Source organism: Sphaeramia orbicularis, chromosome 10 (genome assembly GCF_902148855.1).
Source record: "Sphaeramia orbicularis chromosome 10, fSphaOr1.1, whole genome shotgun sequence".
Taxonomy (NCBI): Eukaryota; Metazoa; Chordata; class Actinopteri; order Kurtiformes; family Apogonidae; genus Sphaeramia; species Sphaeramia orbicularis.
Window position 1 is genome coordinate 8019927 of NC_043966.1, and position 20828 is coordinate 8040754.

The 20828-nt window shown below is 38.6% G+C and overlaps 3 protein-coding genes across 5 annotated transcripts in view; all 3 read left to right on the forward strand.

The window, feature by feature from the left end:
* The first annotated feature begins 2087 nt into the window (after positions 1 to 2087).
* LOC115427142 (heterogeneous nuclear ribonucleoprotein A0-like) lies at positions 2088 to 7145 on the forward strand. Of its 2 annotated transcripts, XM_030145565.1 has the most exons (3): positions 2088 to 3225; positions 4627 to 4732; positions 7042 to 7145. In XM_030145565.1, exon 1 carries the CDS (start codon positions 2164 to 2166, stop codon positions 3055 to 3057), a length of 894 nt encoding a protein of 297 aa, XP_030001425.1. In that variant the 5' UTR covers positions 2088 to 2163; the 3' UTR covers positions 3058 to 3225; positions 4627 to 4732; positions 7042 to 7145. The 2 variants fall into 2 exon arrangements, with proteins under 2 accessions (XP_030001425.1, XP_030001424.1); XM_030145564.1 differs by having other exon boundaries at positions 2088 to 4732; positions 7042 to 7141.
* Positions 4627 to 10715, forward strand: LOC115427141 (heterogeneous nuclear ribonucleoprotein A0-like). The gene is made up of 2 exons (XM_030145563.1): positions 4627 to 4732; positions 8137 to 10715. The coding sequence occupies exon 2, from the start codon at positions 8395 to 8397 to the stop codon at positions 9295 to 9297; it is 903 nt and encodes a 300-aa protein (XP_030001423.1). The 5' UTR covers positions 4627 to 4732; positions 8137 to 8394; the 3' UTR covers positions 9298 to 10715.
* A 1840-nt stretch (positions 10716 to 12555) lies between these two features.
* Positions 12556 to 20828, forward strand: part of klhl3 (kelch-like family member 3) — a 29092-nt gene continuing 20819 nt past the window's right edge. Inside the window, exons 1-5 of one of the 2 annotated variants that reach the window (XM_030146104.1) lie at positions 12556 to 12647; positions 14815 to 14949; positions 15986 to 16092; positions 16176 to 16297; positions 20579 to 20741. In XM_030146104.1, the coding sequence (XP_030001964.1) occupies positions 12598 to 12647; positions 14815 to 14949; positions 15986 to 16092; positions 16176 to 16297; positions 20579 to 20741 (577 nt within the window). In that variant the 5' untranslated portion in view covers positions 12556 to 12597. Of the gene's footprint in view, positions 12648 to 12753; positions 12898 to 14814; positions 14950 to 15985; positions 16093 to 16175; positions 16298 to 20578; positions 20742 to 20828 lie in introns of those variants that run through there. The other variant, XM_030146105.1, reaches the window with a different exon arrangement.

Below are 20828 nucleotides of genomic sequence, written 5' to 3' on the forward strand. Positions count from 1 at the left end.
TCTTTTCAACGCCCGTTCTGCTCTTTATTCAGTCTGACCATTAACAAAGGCTCCAGTAGGTGTGAGGATGTTGATGGAAAAGGTTCACACCTCATCTGTTGACATGGAAATGAAACCATTGTGTCTTTCACCCAAAACTGCGACTTGAAGAAGATCAGCCACTGAGGGTCTGCGGGTGAAAAGCTTCCATGCAGATGCTAATATAGTGTTGATCACTCGCCTTCGGAGTTGCAAAATCATTTAAATGATGAAAGAATTGTAACCACAAATTTGTCAAGATCTGATCTTGCTTGGCTCTGTCCAAAAACAAACTAAAACTTGATTTGGTTTATTTACAAAGTCAACACCGAGGCTTTTATATGTGGTTTAATATGACAGTGGACGATTCTTTTCACCACTGAAGATGATTTTGTTGGAATTTTGTTTACACATTTATTCAATCTAGAAAATATTTGACTATAGTGTAAATACAAGTTTTCAGGGCCTATGGTAACAACTTCAGCTTCACTAGTTTTATTAAACATACAGCCAATAAACCACATACATAAAAAATCCAAAACTTGAGACAGTTCACCAGTTTCTGCTCAACAGTTTTTGATCAATTATGAAATTGTCAACAATCTGCTATTAAACATTCCAGCTATTGTATCAATTCAAGATTTTATTTTTAACAGTAAGAGATGTAAGTTGTTTTAAACAGGCTCTTCTTTAGATTTTTGTAAATATAATAACCATTTATATCATTTAAGATCAGGTTACTGAATAGTGTCCTTTTGTAAATCCGTACTGGGGATGGAGAGGTTACAATATAAAAACAGCAATAGCAAGTTTACTCCAGAAGTCACATTTTACTCCTTATGAGAGTAAATATAAATCATTTAAAGAAAAGAATTTGGGTGGCTATAACAAAAAAATATCCTATCATTAACCTATCAAACTGCGAGTTCCCACAAGTAGATGTGGGTTTCAGGCCTTAAATGGGACCACAAGAAAAGTTAGTAAATGCTGTGTCAAAACAAACACATTTGTCTCAGATTTTGTGATTTTAGTACCTACTTTGACAATTTTCTACATTTTCAGAGGCTTTCACCATATAAAATTAAAACAAGATCAATCTGAGACTATTCAACAAAGATGTTTTATGTTTAGAAGATTTGTGGTTTTGAACTCCTTCAGTCAAAACATGAACATTTCAGAAATCTAGATACAACAATGAAAACAGCTATAAAATCTTAAATTGTGAACATCAGACTTTGCTGAAGTAAGAGAATGTAAAAACACTGAAACAGTTTGTGTTTATTTAAGTGTGTTAGATAATGATGTGAGGATAATTATTTAGGAATTACATCATGATAATTATTATGTTATTACCCAGCTCTACCCACGATGGCCCTGTCTGCTTTAATGTAAAAAAAACAAAAACAAAAAAAAACCAGAAAAAAAAAAACGATTTTCTGATAAACACTGAAACAGTTTGTGTTTATTTAAGTGTGTTAGATAATGATGTGAGGATAATTATTTAGGAATTACATCATGATAATTATTATGTTATTACCCAGCTCTACCCACTATGGCCCTGTCTGCTTTAATGTAAAAAAAAAAAAAAAAAAAAAAAAAAAAAACGATTTTCTGAAAAACACTGAAACCGTTTGTGTTTATTTAAGTGTGTTAGATAATGATGTGAGGATAATTATTTAGGAATTACATCATGATAATTATTATGTTATTACCCAGCTCTACCCACGATGGCCCTGTCTGCTTTAATGTAAAAAAAAAAACAACAAAAAAAAAAACGATTTTCTGAAAAACACTGAAACCGTTTGTGTTTATTTAAGTGTGTTAGATAATGATGTGAGGATAATTGTTTAGGAATTACATCATGATAATTATTATTACCCAGCTCTACCCACTATGGCCCTGTCTGCTTTAATGTAAAAAAAAAACAAACAAAACGATTTTCTGTCAGATGTGTGATTGTTTATTTGTAATAACATTTATTTAATGGAGGAGACGCAGCTTTGAACCGGAAAAGGCGGGGCCTCTTAATAATTATACTGACGTCACGCTCACAATATAAAATCCGCTGCATCCCTACCCGGCCTCCATCTTGAGACCTCATCTTTGTTCCAGTCGTTCAATCTAAACCACCTCTCCCGTTCCAAGATGAGTGACCAGCTCTGCAAACTGTTCGTCGGCGGCTTGAACGTCGACACTGACGACGATGGCCTCCGTAAGCACTTCGAGCAGTACGGTAAGCTAACCGACTGCGTGGTGGTGGTGAACAAGCAAGTGCAGCGGTCCCGTTGTTTCGGCTTCGTGACCTACTCTAGCCCGGAGGAGGCCGACGCAGCAATGGCGGCTAGGCCCCACACCGTCGACGGCAACACGGTCGAGCTGAAGCGGGCCGTGGCCAGAGAGGACGCCAACAAGCCGGAGGCCCTCGCTAAGGTTAAGAAAATCTTCGTCGGAGGCCTGAAGGATGACATCGAGGAGGAACATCTGACCGATTATTTCTCCCAGTACGGGCAGATCGAGAAGGCCGAGGTAATCTCGGAGAAGGAGACCGGGAAGAAGAGAGGCTTCGGCTTTGTGTACTTCACCGACCACGACGCTGCCGATAAGGCGGTTGTGGTGAAATTCCACACCGTGAATGGACACAAAGTCGAGGTGAAGAAAGCCCTGACGAAGCAGGAGATGCAGGCGGCGAACAGGAACTCCATGGCGCCGAGAGGCCGACCGGGCCGTGGCATGAGGGGGAATCAAAATGGCTACGGTGGCAGAGACTACGGCGGAAACTACAACTACGGAAATGGCGGAGGCTACAACTGTGGCGGCTATGGAGGGTACGGAGGACCCTATGGGGGTGGCTACGGAGACCAGGGAAGTGGGTACGGCGGCGGAAACGGCTACAACGAGTTCGGCAGCGGCTATGGCCAGCATTCCTCTGGTTATGGCCCGATGAAAGGGCCGTCCTACAGCGGGCCCAGGAGCTCCGCACCCTACGCCAGAGGCGGCGGTGGAGGCTACCCGAGGGGGGGCTACGGCGGTGGCTATTAAGTGAGAGACAATGGAAAATCGACCACCCCACCCCCTACCATATGTTACCTCCAGTCAGGATTTGGACGTCAAAACTCAAATTCAGTAACGGGGCTTCTGCCGTGAAACCCACCCATGGCAGAAATGGACACAGAGCCCTAAACATAATGAAGACCTCAAACCAAACAGGTAGGAAGGTCACTTCCCAGAAAAACCTGATATAAACGAGCAGCCGTTGTTGCCGTCAACTAGGACACATTGACGTAAAGAATAAAACTTACTCTGATCCCTTTTTACTATGTACTCACGCTGTTCTGCGTGTAGGTGTCGTCTATAGTTCTTTTTTTTTTTTTTATTTGCGGTCACCAGTTGTTTTTGAAATTTCGATGTAGGATTGTTTTGCTGGCAAGTTCTTCATTATTTTAATATTTGCATTTTAAGCAAGTAGATTAGATTTTGTTTTCTGCAGTAAATTTTAGTGTGGTTTCAATGTATGAGGATGAGTCAAGCATGTTTTGTGAATTTCATTATCACACTGTCTGAATTACTTTATTTTCATTTAATGAAGAAAGCGGGAGCGTCATACTGCAGGATCCAGTTTCCTTGTTTCCTTCCCCACATACTGTGTTCTTTACCAAACTCTCCTCACGCATAGTAATAGTTTCAGTCAAAATATTGTTCATTTTCCATTTACCTGTAGCAATATCCAATGTATATTGTATACTTTATGTCTGAAGAACAAAACTTACTGTTAAAATCCTTTGGTATGCATATGTATGTTCATTTTAAATAAAACATTATACCACTTAGCTTAGTTATTTTACTTATTTAACCAGGCTTCCTTAAGTTGTTCCACAGGTTGTATAAGTGACTTCATCTTGTTGTTGTTAAATTATATGGCATCTTTTCCCACTTACATTCAGGTGGGTGAAATGGTGAACCAGTTGTAGTCTACCCACAGCCAATGCATGTAGGCTTTGTAGGGTTTTACGTTGTCTTTTTAAAATAATGTGGTTTAAACATTGCTAACTTTATTTTTCTTTCTACATATTTAATACATATCTTTATGTGAACTTGAGGGCTCTGATATTTACCTTTGATTATTCCTACATTTAGGTGTTCTTACTCGTATTCCAGTAGGCTATCCCAGCCAAAATAGCCGTAGCAGTTTGTTTGTAGGCTACATCAGGACCCTGTTGATTACCTGGGGTCGATTGTGATAGGAGTCTGAAATATCTCTTTAGGATATCCACATCCAGCAACCTAGGTATGTAAATCAACCTGTCTTCACTCTGTGTTGGTCAACCATGTATGGATTATCTTTGAGATGGTGCACAAGTGTGCCATTTTATTTTATCACATAAACAATTTAATCAGCTTTAATTGCGTCTCATATATAGCTAATCTTAAAATAGAAACAAAGGGGGGTGGGGGTTTATTTTATTTTCTCTTTAATGACCTGGGGTGGGCAGAAGGGGACCTAAACAAATTCCACCATTAAACTACATAATGGAACAAGTAAATTGGTGTCTCCTCCTGAAAATTTTAATCTGTTCAGTTTCTCACTACGTTTCTTTCCATCTCCTCCAGGTTGCTACGGTAACCTGGACACGAGGACATCACCCCGTCAATGATGGGGTGTGTGTCTCCATGCTGACGGGGGAACCGGAGAGTGGTTGTGCCTTCTCCCCCTCAGGTGAAGTCAGTTTTCACAAAGGATTCTACAGTGTGGCCAAATGCATCTTGGTTTTATTCTGGAAACGAGTTACTGACTTATTTTTATAACATGGTGCCTTGGCGCCACCATCTTTTCCCTAACAGCAGCATGAATTGTCTTATTTCAAAGCTTTTTTTTAAGCTGTTAAATGTTAACTTCTGAGTCTTAACAAATGGTCATTTTATTGTATTACTTCTAAACATGCTGATGAACTGGGAGAAGTTGCTGGCACTACAGGCACTTTTTTGGAAAAAATGTATTAAACACTTTTACTTATAATCTTTGTCTTCTATTATTGAGTACAAATAATGAATTATGTGAAAATTGAGAATTTACCTGTGCTTTAAGACTTATCACATGTACAGTTGAGTGAAGTATAAAAAAGGTAATGCAGGCGTCCAGGATGACGGTAATGAAAACTTATAGGGCTGTGAAAGGTTGATAATGTTACCACCTTGATCTTTTTAATTGATTGTGCTTTGCACCCCATATGCCACTCATTACTTCAGGTTATATTACATGTCATAAATAACATGAGATGATGTGGAAAGGTTATGCTTGAGCAATGAGTAAACGTTACCAGTTATACTTTTCCCTCTGACCCTCAGTGCATATGTTCAACTGCAGAGGTACACCCATATGACCAATGCTAAAATACTGTAGTTTCCAAATGAGATGTGGCTTTCACTTGCATCATCCCCCTCACTGAAGGAAAGGAAGACCAAACCTAGCTCTGAATTCTGATTATACTACTGTCTTAATCGCTTGGCCACATTTGTGTTTTTGTTCAGAAGGTGACGGCTGAATGTAGAAATAAAAACTCGACAGTTGAAACCATATGTAAAAAGTTCCCCCCCTCTATAGGGTTGACTTCAACGTTGCAGTAATTAGAATGGAAACCCAATACGCGTCTCCACACCTGCTCTAGATGCACAGTATCGTATATCGTTCTCCAGAGTATACGTTTCCCCACGTTACAACAAACATGAGCTCTAATGTGCAAGTAAGTGAGTAAACAAGTATCCACACGTCAAGGTCCTGAAGGAATAAAAGCATCAAAATGTCAAATGAACAGGAAGAACGAGTTTACTCCATGTTGTGTGATTACATTAGTAGAGGCCAGACAAGTGACAAGACAAATGTACTCGTCTGTGGCATATTTGGAATGTCTTTGTTTTTTGAGGTAAGGACAGTTGACTGAGTATTTTAAATACAAGATTTGCAGTTTGCACAGGAATTCAATCACCTTCAATAGTTGCAAAACTGCTAATTTTCCATGAGTTTCCATTAGGGTACTCTAGTCATTTTAAACCTATCAGGACTTCTTTGGTCATTTGAGGTTTTTTAGATCTGCTTTTTGGCCACAGCTCCACAAGTTGAATCTGGATGTTTCAGACTTAAAATGTCCATCTCAGGTTAAAATATTTGAATGTAGGTCTGAAACGAGCATTTAAGTCAAGCCAAATATTTTTAAGCATTTAGACACTACTGGTGAACAGTAAAAATTACTGTTTGGTTTTTCTCCATAACTCAAATACTTACATGTGCATCACATTTTTGTATTGTCACATATTTGGCCTCTTTTAAAGGAAACATAAGAAAAACTGCACAAAATATGAAGAAAAGTCCTCACATTGGTGCAATTTACTTCCAGTAACCTCAGTACTTCAGTAAATGTTAACCAATATCTGAACAATTTCTTGGTGAAATATGTTATATTTAATTCTCTTGGTGCTCAAGTGAGTATCTTTGACTGCCAAAAGAGGATTTCTTCAGTTCCGTTTAAAATAGATCAAGTTACTGGAACGTTTAAATCTTGATAGAGGCATAATTATACATTTGGATAACAAACTGGAAGAAAACTCTAAGGCACTCTCTTTAGACATTAAAATGATGTTATGACCATGGCATTGGCAGAGAGTTTTCTTCTAGTTTGGTATCTACTTTATGAATCCCTTTTTCCAAAGAGTACCTCAAACAAACTTTTTTTTGGTCTTAGAAGCATTCCTTCCCATGAATTTTTGTAATTCTACAGTCAGTGTGGCAAAATGATAGAAAGTGGCGATTGCAATGACAGAAATGGTTATTTTAATTGAAACTTACCATGACTAGACTGAAAAATAGTTTCTTCTGTTGAGTAAAGCTTAATTTGGGCATAAATTTGGAAGAACTTGAATCTTAATCGTGATGTTTAGGGAGGGAGACGTGATGTGTGGTTGAAACTGTACAAGTGACTTTTGATGATGGCAGTGTCCATTTTACCCTTTGTTTTTTTTTACTTTTTATAGGATAACGCTGATGTTTTCTGATCATGGAAAAGGAAACCCCAGCTTTGTTGGCCAAGCCTTTTTTTTATGTACCTGCAATAAATTTATATATTTTCATATACCAACGGACTTGTTTGTTACTTATTTACAGTGGTTGTAGTATGGTTGCGTGTTTCTGTTGCTGTGCGGTTGTGATATGTGTCTTAAAGAGACTGAAAAAGGTTGATTGATACTGATAATTTCTACATTTTCTGTGAGGTTAAAGTGAAGCTGTGGTTTTACATTGTCATCTTTATTATCCATGATACATCTTCAACTCAGTCTAAGGTTACTGTCTGGACTTGAATTGTATAACTGCACAAAAATCTTAATGTGTTTGTTGTAGGTTAACCCAAACGGATACTGTGGGTTTCCAAGTGATAAGTCTCTGTCAAGGCCAAATGATAAGTCAGAGCAATGTGCTTGGTTTTGTAAAAAAAAAAAAAATTAGAGGGAAAAATGCTTGTAGTCACTCACAACATGGCCGTGTTGTAACATGTGCTGGCAAGGACACTGAAGTCCTTCCGCACCCGAGGGGAAGCCAGCATACATAAGTTTCATTTTTTTTGAAATAGGGCAAAGTGCAAATAACCGAAACACATTAAACGCATAACGTTTCGATTTATTATTTTCAGTTTAAAGTAAGAAAAACAGCGGTAACCCTTTTAAAAGCAAAACCATTGTATCTCGATCAACACTATGGCGGTAACCGAGCAGATCTGTTTGTTCAGTTTTATTGCAGTGCAACCAGTTCGTCCTGTCTGTAACGATTAATGTATAGGAGATAACATCTGCTTAAAGCCACATTGAATTAATTCGACATTTTATTAAAACTATTCGGCCTGTGTAAGATGTACGGAGGTGATAATGGAGCTGATTTGACGTTCAAAGTCTGCAGTTATTAAGAGCTCCTTCCGGGCTGACGAAAAGATAGTCAATTATCGGGTCATTGATAAAGAATTAATTAATCGCTTTTTGTGTTATCACAGCCTAATGTTTACCTCTGCAGTCACTGTTTGCTGTTTATGCTTTCTATTGATATTGTTTAGTGAAACGCTTTGTGCTGTAATTCAACAGGGGCGATCACAAAGGCCGAAACCCACGCTTCCTTTTTTCTTCGCCGGTCGAAGCAAAGATTTCCCACATGTTCCTGAAGGCGGCATGGACGTGATCCTTTGTGAGCCAATGTAGGAGGTGCTTTTTTTCAAGCTGGCCAATCACAGAGGGATACGTCTTACGAAGGCGAGTGAGTCAAAACGGCCCGCCCTGACGCCGTTCATTGAAGAAGAAGGAGAGAGACTTTGTGTGTGCTCCGTTCTCGGAACAAATTCGATCATGACGGCCAAACTTTGTAAGCTTTTTGTTGGCGGTCTAAACGTGGAGACCACGGAAGATGGCCTTCGAAAGTATTTCGAGCAGTACGGGTCGCTCACGGACTGCGTTGTGGTCATGAACCCGCAGCTAGGCCGGTCCCGCTGTTTCGGCTTTATAACCTACTCGAAGCCGGAGGAGGCCGACACAGCAATGGCGTCTAAGCCACATGTCGTCGAAGGCAATAACGTGGAATTGAAACGGGCCATCGCTCGGGAGGATGCGAACAACCCAGACGTGCTGGCTAACGTCAAGAAAATCTTCGTGGGAGGCGTGAAAGACCACATCGAGGCCGACAACCTGACCGAGTACTTCTCCCAGTTCGGCGTGGTGGAGAAGGCCGAGATCATCTCAGACAAACAGACCGGCAGGAAGAGAGGCTTCGGCTTTGTCTACTTCGAGGACACCGACTCCGCCACCAAAGCGGTGCTCAACAAATTCCACACCATCGAGGGGAACAAGGTGGAGGTGAAGAAAGCCCAGACCAAGCAGGAGATGTCCGCCAGCGGCCGGGGAGGAAGAGGTCGAGGGAGAGGGATGCAGAGCTATGGCGGCGGAAGAGGGGGTGGCGGCTACGGAGGAGGCTACGGCGGTAATTACGGAGGCGGCTACGGCGGCGGCTACGGTGGCGGATACAACGGCGGCGGCGGTGGAGGCTACGGGGGATACGGCGGCTACGATGACTACGATAACCAGATGGGGGGTGGATACAGCAATGGTGACTTTGGGGACGGCTATGGACAGCAGCACTCCAACTATGGTGCAATGAAGGGGGGCAACTATTCCTACAGGAGCGGGGCTCCTTACAACAGAGGAGGCGGCGGCGGCGGCTACAGCCGGGGTGGGGGGTTCGGAGGGGGCTATTAGAGCCTTCATTTTGGGTTTGATATGTTATGGGGGGAAATTCTGATTACACGGACTTGACTTACACACATTACACAATCCCAGGTGGGAAGAGGGGTCTTGTAGTTCAGAGCCCATCACCCACGCGGAATGAATGAGACTATCTTCTGGATCCTGGCAGCCCCCACCGGGACCCCCTCCCCCCCATCTGTCCTATTCCACACATTATGGACTTTATTACTAAGATTTGTGTACCATTGAATTATACTTTGTTGTGTTAGGGAAAGACTTGTTTTGAACCATTTGTAAATCTGTGTCAGTCACTGCTTCTTGACTCGGTTGAGGTTGTCTCTGTTGCAAACCAGTCTGACTCGTCTGTTAATTTTGCATCGTGAACTCAGGGTTTTACGGGATGTTGGTGGCAGTGTCAGGCAGCATGGGACTCGAGTGCTTGAGTTTCTTGATCTGAAACACTTTCGTGACAAAGTATTTTTTTTTTTTTTTTTTTTTTTTTGGAAAATGTCTCGTCAAATAAATGTAAATTACTTTCCCACCTTTCCCGTCCCATTACAGGCTTTTGTTCAGATCCATGTGTTGAGTTCACACTGTTTTGTTCTGCTTTTATTAAAGTTTTTAATGTTTTGAAAATTAACATTTGTTGTAGTCTTAATTCACCTCCGGGTGTAGGTTAAATGTCAGCATGCGTTCAATTTAAAAATGAGAGTATTTCAGTTTCAGTGCATGAGGTTTTTAGAACCACGGTAGTTCATTCAACTACCACCAGGAGGCTCTGTTGCATTCGATATTAAAATTCACCGGCCATTTTATTCACACATTGATCCTTTTTATCCCATCTACATTCAACTAACATAACTATATGAAGACCTTACTGAATGCAAAAAAAATAAATAAATAGAATCTCAATTGGGGGAAAAAAAATTAGGCAATTTTTTAAATCAAACTAAATTTTTCAGATAATTTCTGGCATTAACATTACATTTGCATCTCTGAGTATAGCAGTACTGATGTATACACATAAGTGTTACTAAATGTATTTCTTTGTTAAACTACAAACTTTAGTTTAATGGATGAATGCTGCATCAAATCTGCATTCCTGTTTTCATCCCACTGTTTTCATTTAGTTTTTATTAAGTGTGTTTAAATGATGTCGGATAAATGTTAATGAGCAGTCTGGTTATAATTACTATTTTTGTCCAAAACAGATGACTGAGGGTTGAAGATTCTCAAAGCAGAGAGGGAATAAAAGCATAAGCTCTCACTCTGACACTTTTTATGCATGGTTTTCTTGTCCTTTTGTTTTTGAGTCAGTTTCATCTAAAAATCATGTGTCTGTAGTGTGACCGTTAGTACATAGTATGATAGTAATGCTTGGTAATTTGAAGATCCTTAAAGACTAGATATCTGCATTTCAAGGTTTTCTATTTAAAAAAAAAAAAAAAAAGGCAGGATTTTTCTCATATGCTTTGTAAAATTGCATGTTCTTATTGTTCTGATGAACACTGAATCCTTTCTGTGTAAATGCATTTATTTTATGTCAGCAGAATTATTTCTTAAGCATTTACAATCTGTACATTTTGAGTAACATGCATAAAATAAAGGTGTGATTTGTGACATGTACATCTCTGCAAAATGGCTGCTTGAGGGAAGTTATTTATGTACAAATGTATTAATGAATTACAGATAAATCTTGATTCCTTCATGATAATTTACCTTTTTTTTTTTTTTTTTAATCAATCAATCTTTATTTATATGGTTTATCCCTAGTAAAAGCTAGAAACATGAGAAAAAAGGCTCTGAATAAGCTGAATATCCTACCTGCATTCCTTGAATGCATTGTGTCTTTACATAAAATTCTTTCATTTTAATTTCACTTTATTTATTGCGCTTCTAGTTTTCAGTCAAGTATCTTATATAAAATCTCTAAACCATGGGTGTCAAACTAATTTTAATTCAGGGGCCACAAGTGAGCCAGACCTGTAAAATAATAACATAATAACATGTAAATAATCTCAAATCCAAACTGTTCACTATGCTTTAGAGTGACAGAAGTAAAATTACAATGTGGAAATGTTTATATCGACAAACTATCCATATCCCACAACCTGAAATTTCTCAAGAAACACAATTACAATTTTAAGTGCATTACAATTTACAGATCACAGTAGATCCACAAAGGCATTAAACATATGGCAACAGGCATATATGGTAATATTGGTAAAATTTGCACTTAAGGCATTTAATCTTCATATTTATTCAGTATATGTGAATTGATAGTTTGTACATGTAAACATTTGTATGTAATTTTACTTCTTTACACTAAAACAAAGGTAATGATTTGGAGTTGTCAGTATTTATAGGTCATAGTATGATAGTATTTTATTCATCAGACTGAATTGGCCTGTATGTAATAGCTTCAGTATAACACTGGTCAACAACAAATTTATTGTTTAAGTTTTTTAAGCTGATTTAGGATAATTTTGGTGTGCTGAATCCAAAAATCACATTAATTTTGCTCAATCAGGTCAGCTTTCTGAACTATGCTACATATTGGCTTTTTAACATTTTTGCTTACATTTATGGGCATTTTCACATCACATGATACAAAATTCTTTCATATTTCTTGCAATAAACGAGTTCTGAAGATTTTACTTTTGCCAATTTAGGATTAATGTTTTTTTTTAATATTACAGGTGAATGAAATGGCTTCGACTAGAAGATCTTGCAAAAATAAGCCTGACGTATTCTGCTACATGTGCGGTGAATACACCATTGTACCTAACAGGAATCAAGTGATCAAATGAATTTTTTTCTCTTAAAACCTATTTTGGGTGAGAACTATATAAAAAATCAACTGATAAAGTCACAAAAATGTAATCAATTTTGTGAGAAGATCAAATTTTTCAAAATCAAATTAGCAAAACAAAACCCTGACATGATTGAAAAAAACAGATGTCATTTTTGGATTTAGCGGTGCAAAATGGTCCTAATTCAGTTGAAAAAACCAAGACAACTTGCAAAAAACATTTTTTTTTTAACCCAGTGTTATTATTGCATTTCACATTTTCAACCCATGGGCCAGATTAGACCCTTTGACGGACCGGATTTGGTCGCGGGCCTTAGGTTTGACACACCTGGTCTAAACTATACATTTTTGTCGTATTTCTGTATTCATTTTTTTTTGTACATTTGAGAGTTATGGTCAATCCCATTTCATTATCTTTTTAACTGAACGCATGTGACGACTGAATAATCCGAGTGACACATCGTTTCAATATACGATCTCTGCGTAGATGTGCGGAGCTCATGCCCGCTGTGGGCTCTGACTCCGTGAGGATGGACGGTGCGTCGTTGGGGTGAGTTGGCTGAGCAGTGGGGATTACTTTGTTAAGCTGTGATTCAGACTGTTTCTACATGTGCTGGTTAACATTTTATCCGGTATCACCCGCGGACCGGGACTTCCTCCTCGGACTCACGGTGCTAACCATGGTCAATAGCTCCATAAGTTAGCTAGCACCATCCGTTGCTCAGCTGCGGTGTGTTGCTAATCAAACTCCGAGTTAACATTTGTCAACTGTCACTAACTCACCGCTTTTATACAGCGAAATGAGTCCGGAATTATTTATTTTGTCTCATGAATTTAATTACAGTGTGTTTTTCTTTAAATATATAATTGATAACCGCTATATTATGCTATATATGCTGCCGTTAGCGATGAAGTTAAATGATTAGCATTGCTAAGAGCTAGCTGACTTGACACAACAAACTCAAAACATTTTTTTTTTTTTTTATATAATCATTCTGATATTTCCCCACAAGAAGGTGATGTGTTTTTTTAGTTACTTGTCAAAGTCATGAATCCACACTGTGATTTACTACCTCTTTGACTTGTTTTGTTGTGTCCTGAATGGTTTTAAGTGTTGTATCATTAGCTATGCCGTTAAAATTCAGTTTACAAATGACTAAACTTTGGGATATTTATGGTATAAACTGTACGTATAAGATCCATGGATATGGTCTGACAACGTGAAACACGAAGCCAAACAAACATTCTTAATCCTCTATTCTGCTGTCAGGCTTTGTGTTTACTTTGTGCCACCTGCGTTCATCTCCATCTGTGAATAATGAAATAAAACACCTCGAATACACAGTGATCCTCATCATGAAAACAACACATTCTGTTGTCATTTAGGGCTGCTATTACTTTATAAAAGATGTATGTGGGGGTTGTGATTTAGGTGGAATCATGTCCATGACTGATATTGGGACCTCCTTACAAAAAATAACCAGGTAACAGACACAATCAGTTACCAATGTAATATTGAGTCTTTAAAGTAATGTAACCATAAATTAGTCGCTCAGATTAATTTGCAGCTTTTTCTTAATTGGCCTTTCCCAGCCAGAGGTGTTAACATGACATATCTGTCAATAATACTAGAAAAGTAGACTCTTGAATTAATTTCCAGGTTTTTTCCCACAGTAGTAGTACTCAAGACAGATTAATCTCCATTCAATATGAAACTAATGGAAACTAATACTTTTCTGAAGATGTAGTGAACTACTTTTGTAAATTATGTCTCTGCCATTTAGTACTTATGGTAATAATAACTTTCCAGCATTATGTGAAATTCAATATTTGTATTGAAACATTTAGGATTCCTAAAATACCCTCCTGTATGCCTAAGGCGCCCTATGAACTTAATGTCAATGCTGATGTGAATAATTTTGGAATATAAGTACAGCAGGTATTCGCAGCTTTCTTGGATAATGGTTGACGTTAAAAAAATATATAGGTAATATATATTAAACAACTTCCATTTAATAATTTCAAGCCTCCTGAAAACTAAAAGGAAAGGTTGTCTTGTATTGTTTGTCATATTTGTTAGTACAAGCATTAAACTCAGTCCAAAGTGTCATGGTGTTATGTTACACTCTGTCTACTCTGACTTCTGTTTGACTGATTTTCATCTTGAGTGAGCTCTGTAAAAATACACTTTTAGATTGATGTTTGATGCATGCATGGATGAAGTTCTTGCTGTGGAGTCCTGACTATGCAGCAGCATCCCAGTTCCATGACAACTGAAGCAGATTACCCTGAAAAACCTAGGATTATGAACGGAGGCAGGGACAGTGGCGTCATACGAGTGTTTAAATATAGAAAGACCTGGTAGACGGTGAGACAGACCTTCATTTCATTCCACTGAGGTGAAACTGTAACAGACACAGAGGGCGTTTACCTAAGGACACAACTGAACACAGTTAAAGAACCCCTTTTGCTTAATGCGGTTGTTAATTGGTTTTATCAGGATAGTCTCAAAGGCCTTAACCTAGAAGAAGCCTCTCTAACTTTAGGGTCTCCATCTACACTCATTAATCCATCACCTGTCGTGAGGATTCTGTTGGTGTCTGTGAATTGGCTCAGTAAGAGTCTGGTTTTAACCTGCTCTAAATGTAAAGTGTCATGAGATAACTTTTGTTATGATTTGGCGCTATGTAAATAAAATTTGGTTTGATTTGTTCCAGTGTGGAGGCCACACCGGCCTCACCACGTCCAAACTGTACCACGGACTCGGAGGAGGACACGATGAATGGAGGGATGCTCACCTTTAACCAGACGCACATGAGGAAAGCCTTCCAGCTGATGAATGACCTGAGAAGGTGTGTACGCATGAGTTAGTGACGATAACTGCCATGAGCTCAGTTGAATGAGGCAAATGTGCATCATGGGTTTGGGTGATATTAGTCTTTTTAGCAGGTAAATATAATGTTTGACATTAACAGTAATCCCTCATCCTAAAGATGGGGGTCAAGACGTCATTGCAGCCTCTCTGATTCAATACTGTGATGATGTAATGGAAAAAACCTCCAAAAAATGTATAGATACAGACCTACCCTTAGAAACCCTAGAAACTTGGTACTTTCTATAAGGAGTATTACAAGAAGACATTACTACTGAGAGGCTCCTTCTAATTGACGATAATAACACAATCCATTGTTACTCAATGGAGGGAAATGATTAAGGATGTTTTCTACATGGAAATTGATACCACATGGTTGCAAAATACAGAAAGCATGCAAATTTTTCTCTCTGCTTGGTTCTCTCATCCACATGCAAATTGTGTTTTAATCTCACTAAAACGGAGATTTCTTAAATAATATTCTGAAAGTGAAAACGTTTAAAGACTCCAGTTTGCGAAAGAGATTAGACAATTATGGCATCACACCCATCAATTATGCATGTCTACATATTGTCTCAAAGATTCCATCACACACTGGAGATGAATTCTGTAATTATCTGGAGTTAGAGAGAAGTTCAATATTTAATAGTGATACAGCCACCACATACACTCTAGAGGAATACTAAATTAAATCTTTTTATGGCCTTTGTGTCTCTCTCTTTCTTTGCACGTTAATTATCTACAACATCACTATCTCCGTTTGTATAAGCCTTTTAGTTCCTACTTTTAATCTTTTTTTTTTTTTTTTTTTTTTTTTTTTTTTTAGCATATCGTAATTGTGAGTATTATGCAGGTTAATTAAGTTGCATGTTTGTATTGCTAAATCTTCATTATGTATATGAAGTTATTTGGTACCTACATTAACATCAGGATCAATAAAATGTTCATCCATCTCAGTCACATGATTAAACATACCAAGTCCTTTCTCTGTTTTTGTGTTTCTTGTCATATTTCAGTAAAAAGTTGCTGTGTGACGTCCAGCTGGTGGCGGGCAGCGTTGAAGTGCCGGCTCACAGGGTCGTCCTGGCGTCGTGCAGTCCCTACTTCTGTGCCATGTTCACAGGTAAACATCGAACCAATACGTCGCCTGTGAACTGTGAGCTCAGTTGTGCAGAGTTTGACGATGAACCGTGTCTTTGTCAACAGGTGATATGAGCGAAAGCAAAGCTCATCAGGTGGAGATCAGAGAGGTGGACGGACAGACCCTCAAAAAACTCATCGACTACATCTACACCGCTGAGATTGAAGTCACGGAAGACAATGTCCAGGTGAGAGTCTGTGAGCAAGTAGGAGAATATGGTCCAGAATGGGCTGAATATGTGTATAAATCTGAAAACACTGGAGAGAGAAGGTTGAAAGGCTAACAAACACAAGTGAAAACAGAAACCAAAAGAATCTGTGCTCATATTCATCTCAAAATAAGCATCTGTTGTTGTGACAGGTCTGAAAAACCTCTCAATATCCAATCATTAAAGACATTTTCAGCCAACACTATGAGTTGAAAATGCTAAACTTTTGCTTTAGTACATTTTAATTCAAAGAATGATTGTAAAAGAGCAAAACATAGTCTGTTAAAGTAGACCTGTAGAACCATAGTAGTAAAACCATGTTGAAGGAAACACTAGTGTTAGACTGATACAGTAGTGCTAGTAGGACTTTTTAGAAAGTATCAGTATTGGGAAAAGTTGCTTCTAATAGTTAAAGACATGCTTCTGAAATGGAAATATGAACCTAACAGGAAAATAACAGGAGGGCAGGGACTATATCAGCATTTTTTTGCCTCAAGCTATTGTTCTCATATCGGCCTTTAGAAAACCAATTTCGACCTCTAGAAAAAACATAAGAAAACATTGAAAAAACAACATTTAGATGGTTTTATTTACCAGGATAGCAGTATGGAGATGAGACTAAGGAAAAGATGACATGGTATTAAACCTTTCTGATTTAATAATGTGTTCCTCATTTCATGTATTCGGTCTTTCCCTTAAATTTCAGAGTAGATCTCCTCGAGAAGCAGATGATTACCACAGTTGATGTTAAAGCTGGTAACGGCTGCGAGGCATGTTTTGCAGTGAAAACACCCCAGACTGGTTTGTTTCTGTGCCATTAACTCTTCGTATCTGCACGGCTTTTAGCCCAGGGATGGATAAACGCAGTAGAAACGAGCTGCAGGCGGGATGCTTCCTCTGATTATTAGCGCAGGAAATGTGCATGGAGAGACGCAGGAAATCCTCCCACTGTTAGCAGCGTGCCTGCCTGATTGGCTCCTGAACGCGAGTTTCGTGTTCAGTCAAACCCTCATTTTGTTATAAATCAGTTTTCTTCGTATGTCTGCGGCGTTGGTGCTGTCGTCAGTCCGATGCGTGTTCGTGTGACACAGCTGCTGTAAACCGACTTGGACTGGTCCTGATGTTCTCTTTTATTAGACATAAGGCTGGAGGGCAGATGTGCACACATGACACACTCACAATACACACTGAGACCGACAGGGAACGTCTCCCTGACCCAGTTAAGATAATGTGTCAAAGGCTAGCATTGTCTGTTAGCGACACACTTTATACACACACTGACAAACTGCCTGCTGCGTTAATACACTAACAGGATTAGACAGGACTGAACACTACAGATGGAGTAACATATTAACAAAATGGACAAAACAGGATCGTATTAATATAATGTGATGTAGTTAAAGAGGGATTGTCCTGCATAACTGCACATTTACATAAAACCTGCATGTGTGAATGTGACAACCTCCTCTGTTTGTGTTCAGTCTGATTATACACCTAAAATAAACATGTCAGTTTCTGTTTAGGCAGTGAAACATCTGCAGTGTACGATCACTTGACCGTGTGGACCACGAACAGGCTGAAAAAATAAACATCTGTGGGGCAGTGATATCTAGGATTCAGCGACACAGACCTAATCAAGACGGTGGACTCATGATCCCATTTGTTTATATAGAGATGAAGACACACCCCTTCCAGTTATTCCCATGGGAACCTATTTCGGAAAAAAACAGTCGATAGTGAGAGACAAGAATTTATGTGATCCTGTTTGAATTATTCCATCATTTACACTTATGATGTCTGTCGCTTGTCACTGTCTTTAATTGTACAGCTGTTTTATGTCCTTAATCTATTCTTTTATTTTATTCTTTTATTTTGTTTTTTCTCCTGTAAGTCACTTTGGAAAAAAGCGTCTGCTAAATTTGTAAATGTAAATGAATGTTTAAAAGATGATTTTACAAGTTAAAGTTTGAATAGAAGTAAATGTAAAAGAACAGTAGTCACTTTGCCATTGGACATCTGCACAAAACTTTACCAATATTTACTAAATGTTGAAAAAACAGAAGTGTATAATGTCAGTTTTTCCATTAAATCACAAATGCGATGTTTTGTTTAGTCATTATTGCAAGATGACATGAGAAGCCATTCCATAAACATGGCGGCGAACATAAATATCATGTTGATTTACAGATATATTCATTATTATTATATATTACCCCTCTATCCCGTACTAAGTTAAAAAATGATTGGGTTTCCTGGTGTGTCCACACATACTGCGCCATGTTTCTTTTAAAACTCTTCTTCTTTGCTTGTTGTGATGTCCGTCAACATCTGTTTTTTCAATTCATGTGACTCTCGTTGCGGAAAAAGGTCTTTCCATTGCAGTTTTGCGTGACATACTATTTGCGCTACACCCAAAAAAAAACCCCACCTCTTGCCAGCACAAAAACTAACGAAAAATGAGAGTTTTGGTGAAATTGATGTTTTTCCATTAGGTAAATTTTTATGCGTAAGTTATATTTGCACAGTTTGAGGGTCAGTGGAAAAGTGACTAATGATACTTGAAAGTTGTGGAAGTGACACAATTGTAACTTTCAGAGTCAGTGAAAATGTCTTTGCTTTTTTGTCGTTGATTTTCACCTTTTTTTAAAAAATATTCTTGAAGAGGAAAGTGAAATATTCCAAAGTAATGGTTGTTTTGGTACCAATGACATGTAACGTGTGAGGCAAGAGATGCAGTCCACTGAGCCGTTTCACATACAACCAGATGTTACGTGTAAGATGTTTAACACAATCTGACTTTCCTGGCTTGTTAAACTCGGTTGAAATGGACAAAAATCCTGTGTAATTGATAGCAATATTTGAATCGTCTCAAAAAATTGTCTCTTACCGTCGACTCTATATTTTTTCTGAAATAAGTTGCCATGGATTATTGTGGAAATATCAGGACTTCGCCAATACATAACCATCACACATCCCAGTATCGCCCACAAAAGTCAAATCACAGCATGAATTTTTCTCTGAATTGTGCCGCCGTAATGATATGTCTTAGCAGATACAATGTTAGTAATAGCATGGAACACATTATGCACCTATAAACATTAGTATCACCTTAATTGTACAATATCCTACTGTATATTTTCAATGTTTTCATCACTTTACTTAACTTAATCTAAGTCGAAGGCTCTGGCACAACATCACCTACTTCCAAGGTGCATGGCAAAGGAGAATAACCATCTACAGATCAAGATCTCCATCAGCATTTGTTATGTAGAAGAACTTGATTTATTTTTATTTTTACTTGTCTCGTCCAGCATCGTAACAGCAGGATGGTGGTCTGGCTGCCTTGTTGCACTGAACAAATTTGCTTTGCCAAGGGGAATAAAGTATAAAGTATATGAGGGTCCCCTTTATATTCCACTGTCTTTATTTTGGGTTTTGTTGAACCACATGTTGATGCCGGACCTGGCAGGAAGGAACGGGGGGAGGAGAAGAAAGGGGGAAGAGAGAAGGAGAGAGCGAAGGGGGGAGAAAAAAGAAAAAGAAGGTGGCAAAGACCCTCACAAGAAAATATCAACAATAGTAACAATAACAACCGTGGTGATGATTATAATGATAATAACTAGAAGAAGAACTGAGTAAACTGAGCATAAAAAATAACATATTACATGAAAAATAAAAGAAAGGAAAACATGAACAAAATGTCATAAACAGCAACAGCACAAATAACAGCAATTGTTCACATTAATCTCCCGCTACAACGTGACTGCATCAGAGTAAAGCAAAGATTTGACTGATTTTGTTTTTTAAATCTGGACGTCTAAATGAGTTGGTGAATGTTTAGAATAAAATGAAGTGCTGGAGTTGTCGACCTGTCACCTTATCCATGCTCTGATTCAGTCTGCACGCTCCTTTGTCACATACAGTCACACTTTCTCACATATCATGAGTGTTGCTAATCTACTGCTGCCTAGTGTTTGACTGCGGAGTTCTATTTAGTAATAATAATAATGGATTAGATTTCTATAGCTCTTTTCGAGGCACCCAAAGCGCTTTACATTGACTCATTATTCATTTAAACATGTTTGTGTGGACCATTCAAAATAACAGTCACACAGTAACACGAATAACCTGACCATAAGAGGCAGCTTCCGAAAAAGACTTAAAGAACCTGAAACTAACACACAGTTTAAATCAGTTTAATGCAAATATGTTGAGTGAATTCCATATTCGGTTTTTGAGATGTGTGCGTCCTCCTCGCAGGTTTTGCTGCCAGCAGCCAGCCTCCTCCAGCTGATGGACGTCCGGCAGGTTTGTTGTGAGTTCTTGCAATCACAGCTTCATCCCACCAACTGTCTGGGTATCAGAGCCTTCGCTGACCTGCATACATGCACACAACTTCTCAACCAGGCCCACGCATACGCTGGTAAGCATCGCGTGGTTCACACCATCCTGTGTTTGTGTAGGCGTGTGTTGTGCAGTAGCTGATGGTGCTTTTACGTAAGCGTTGTGT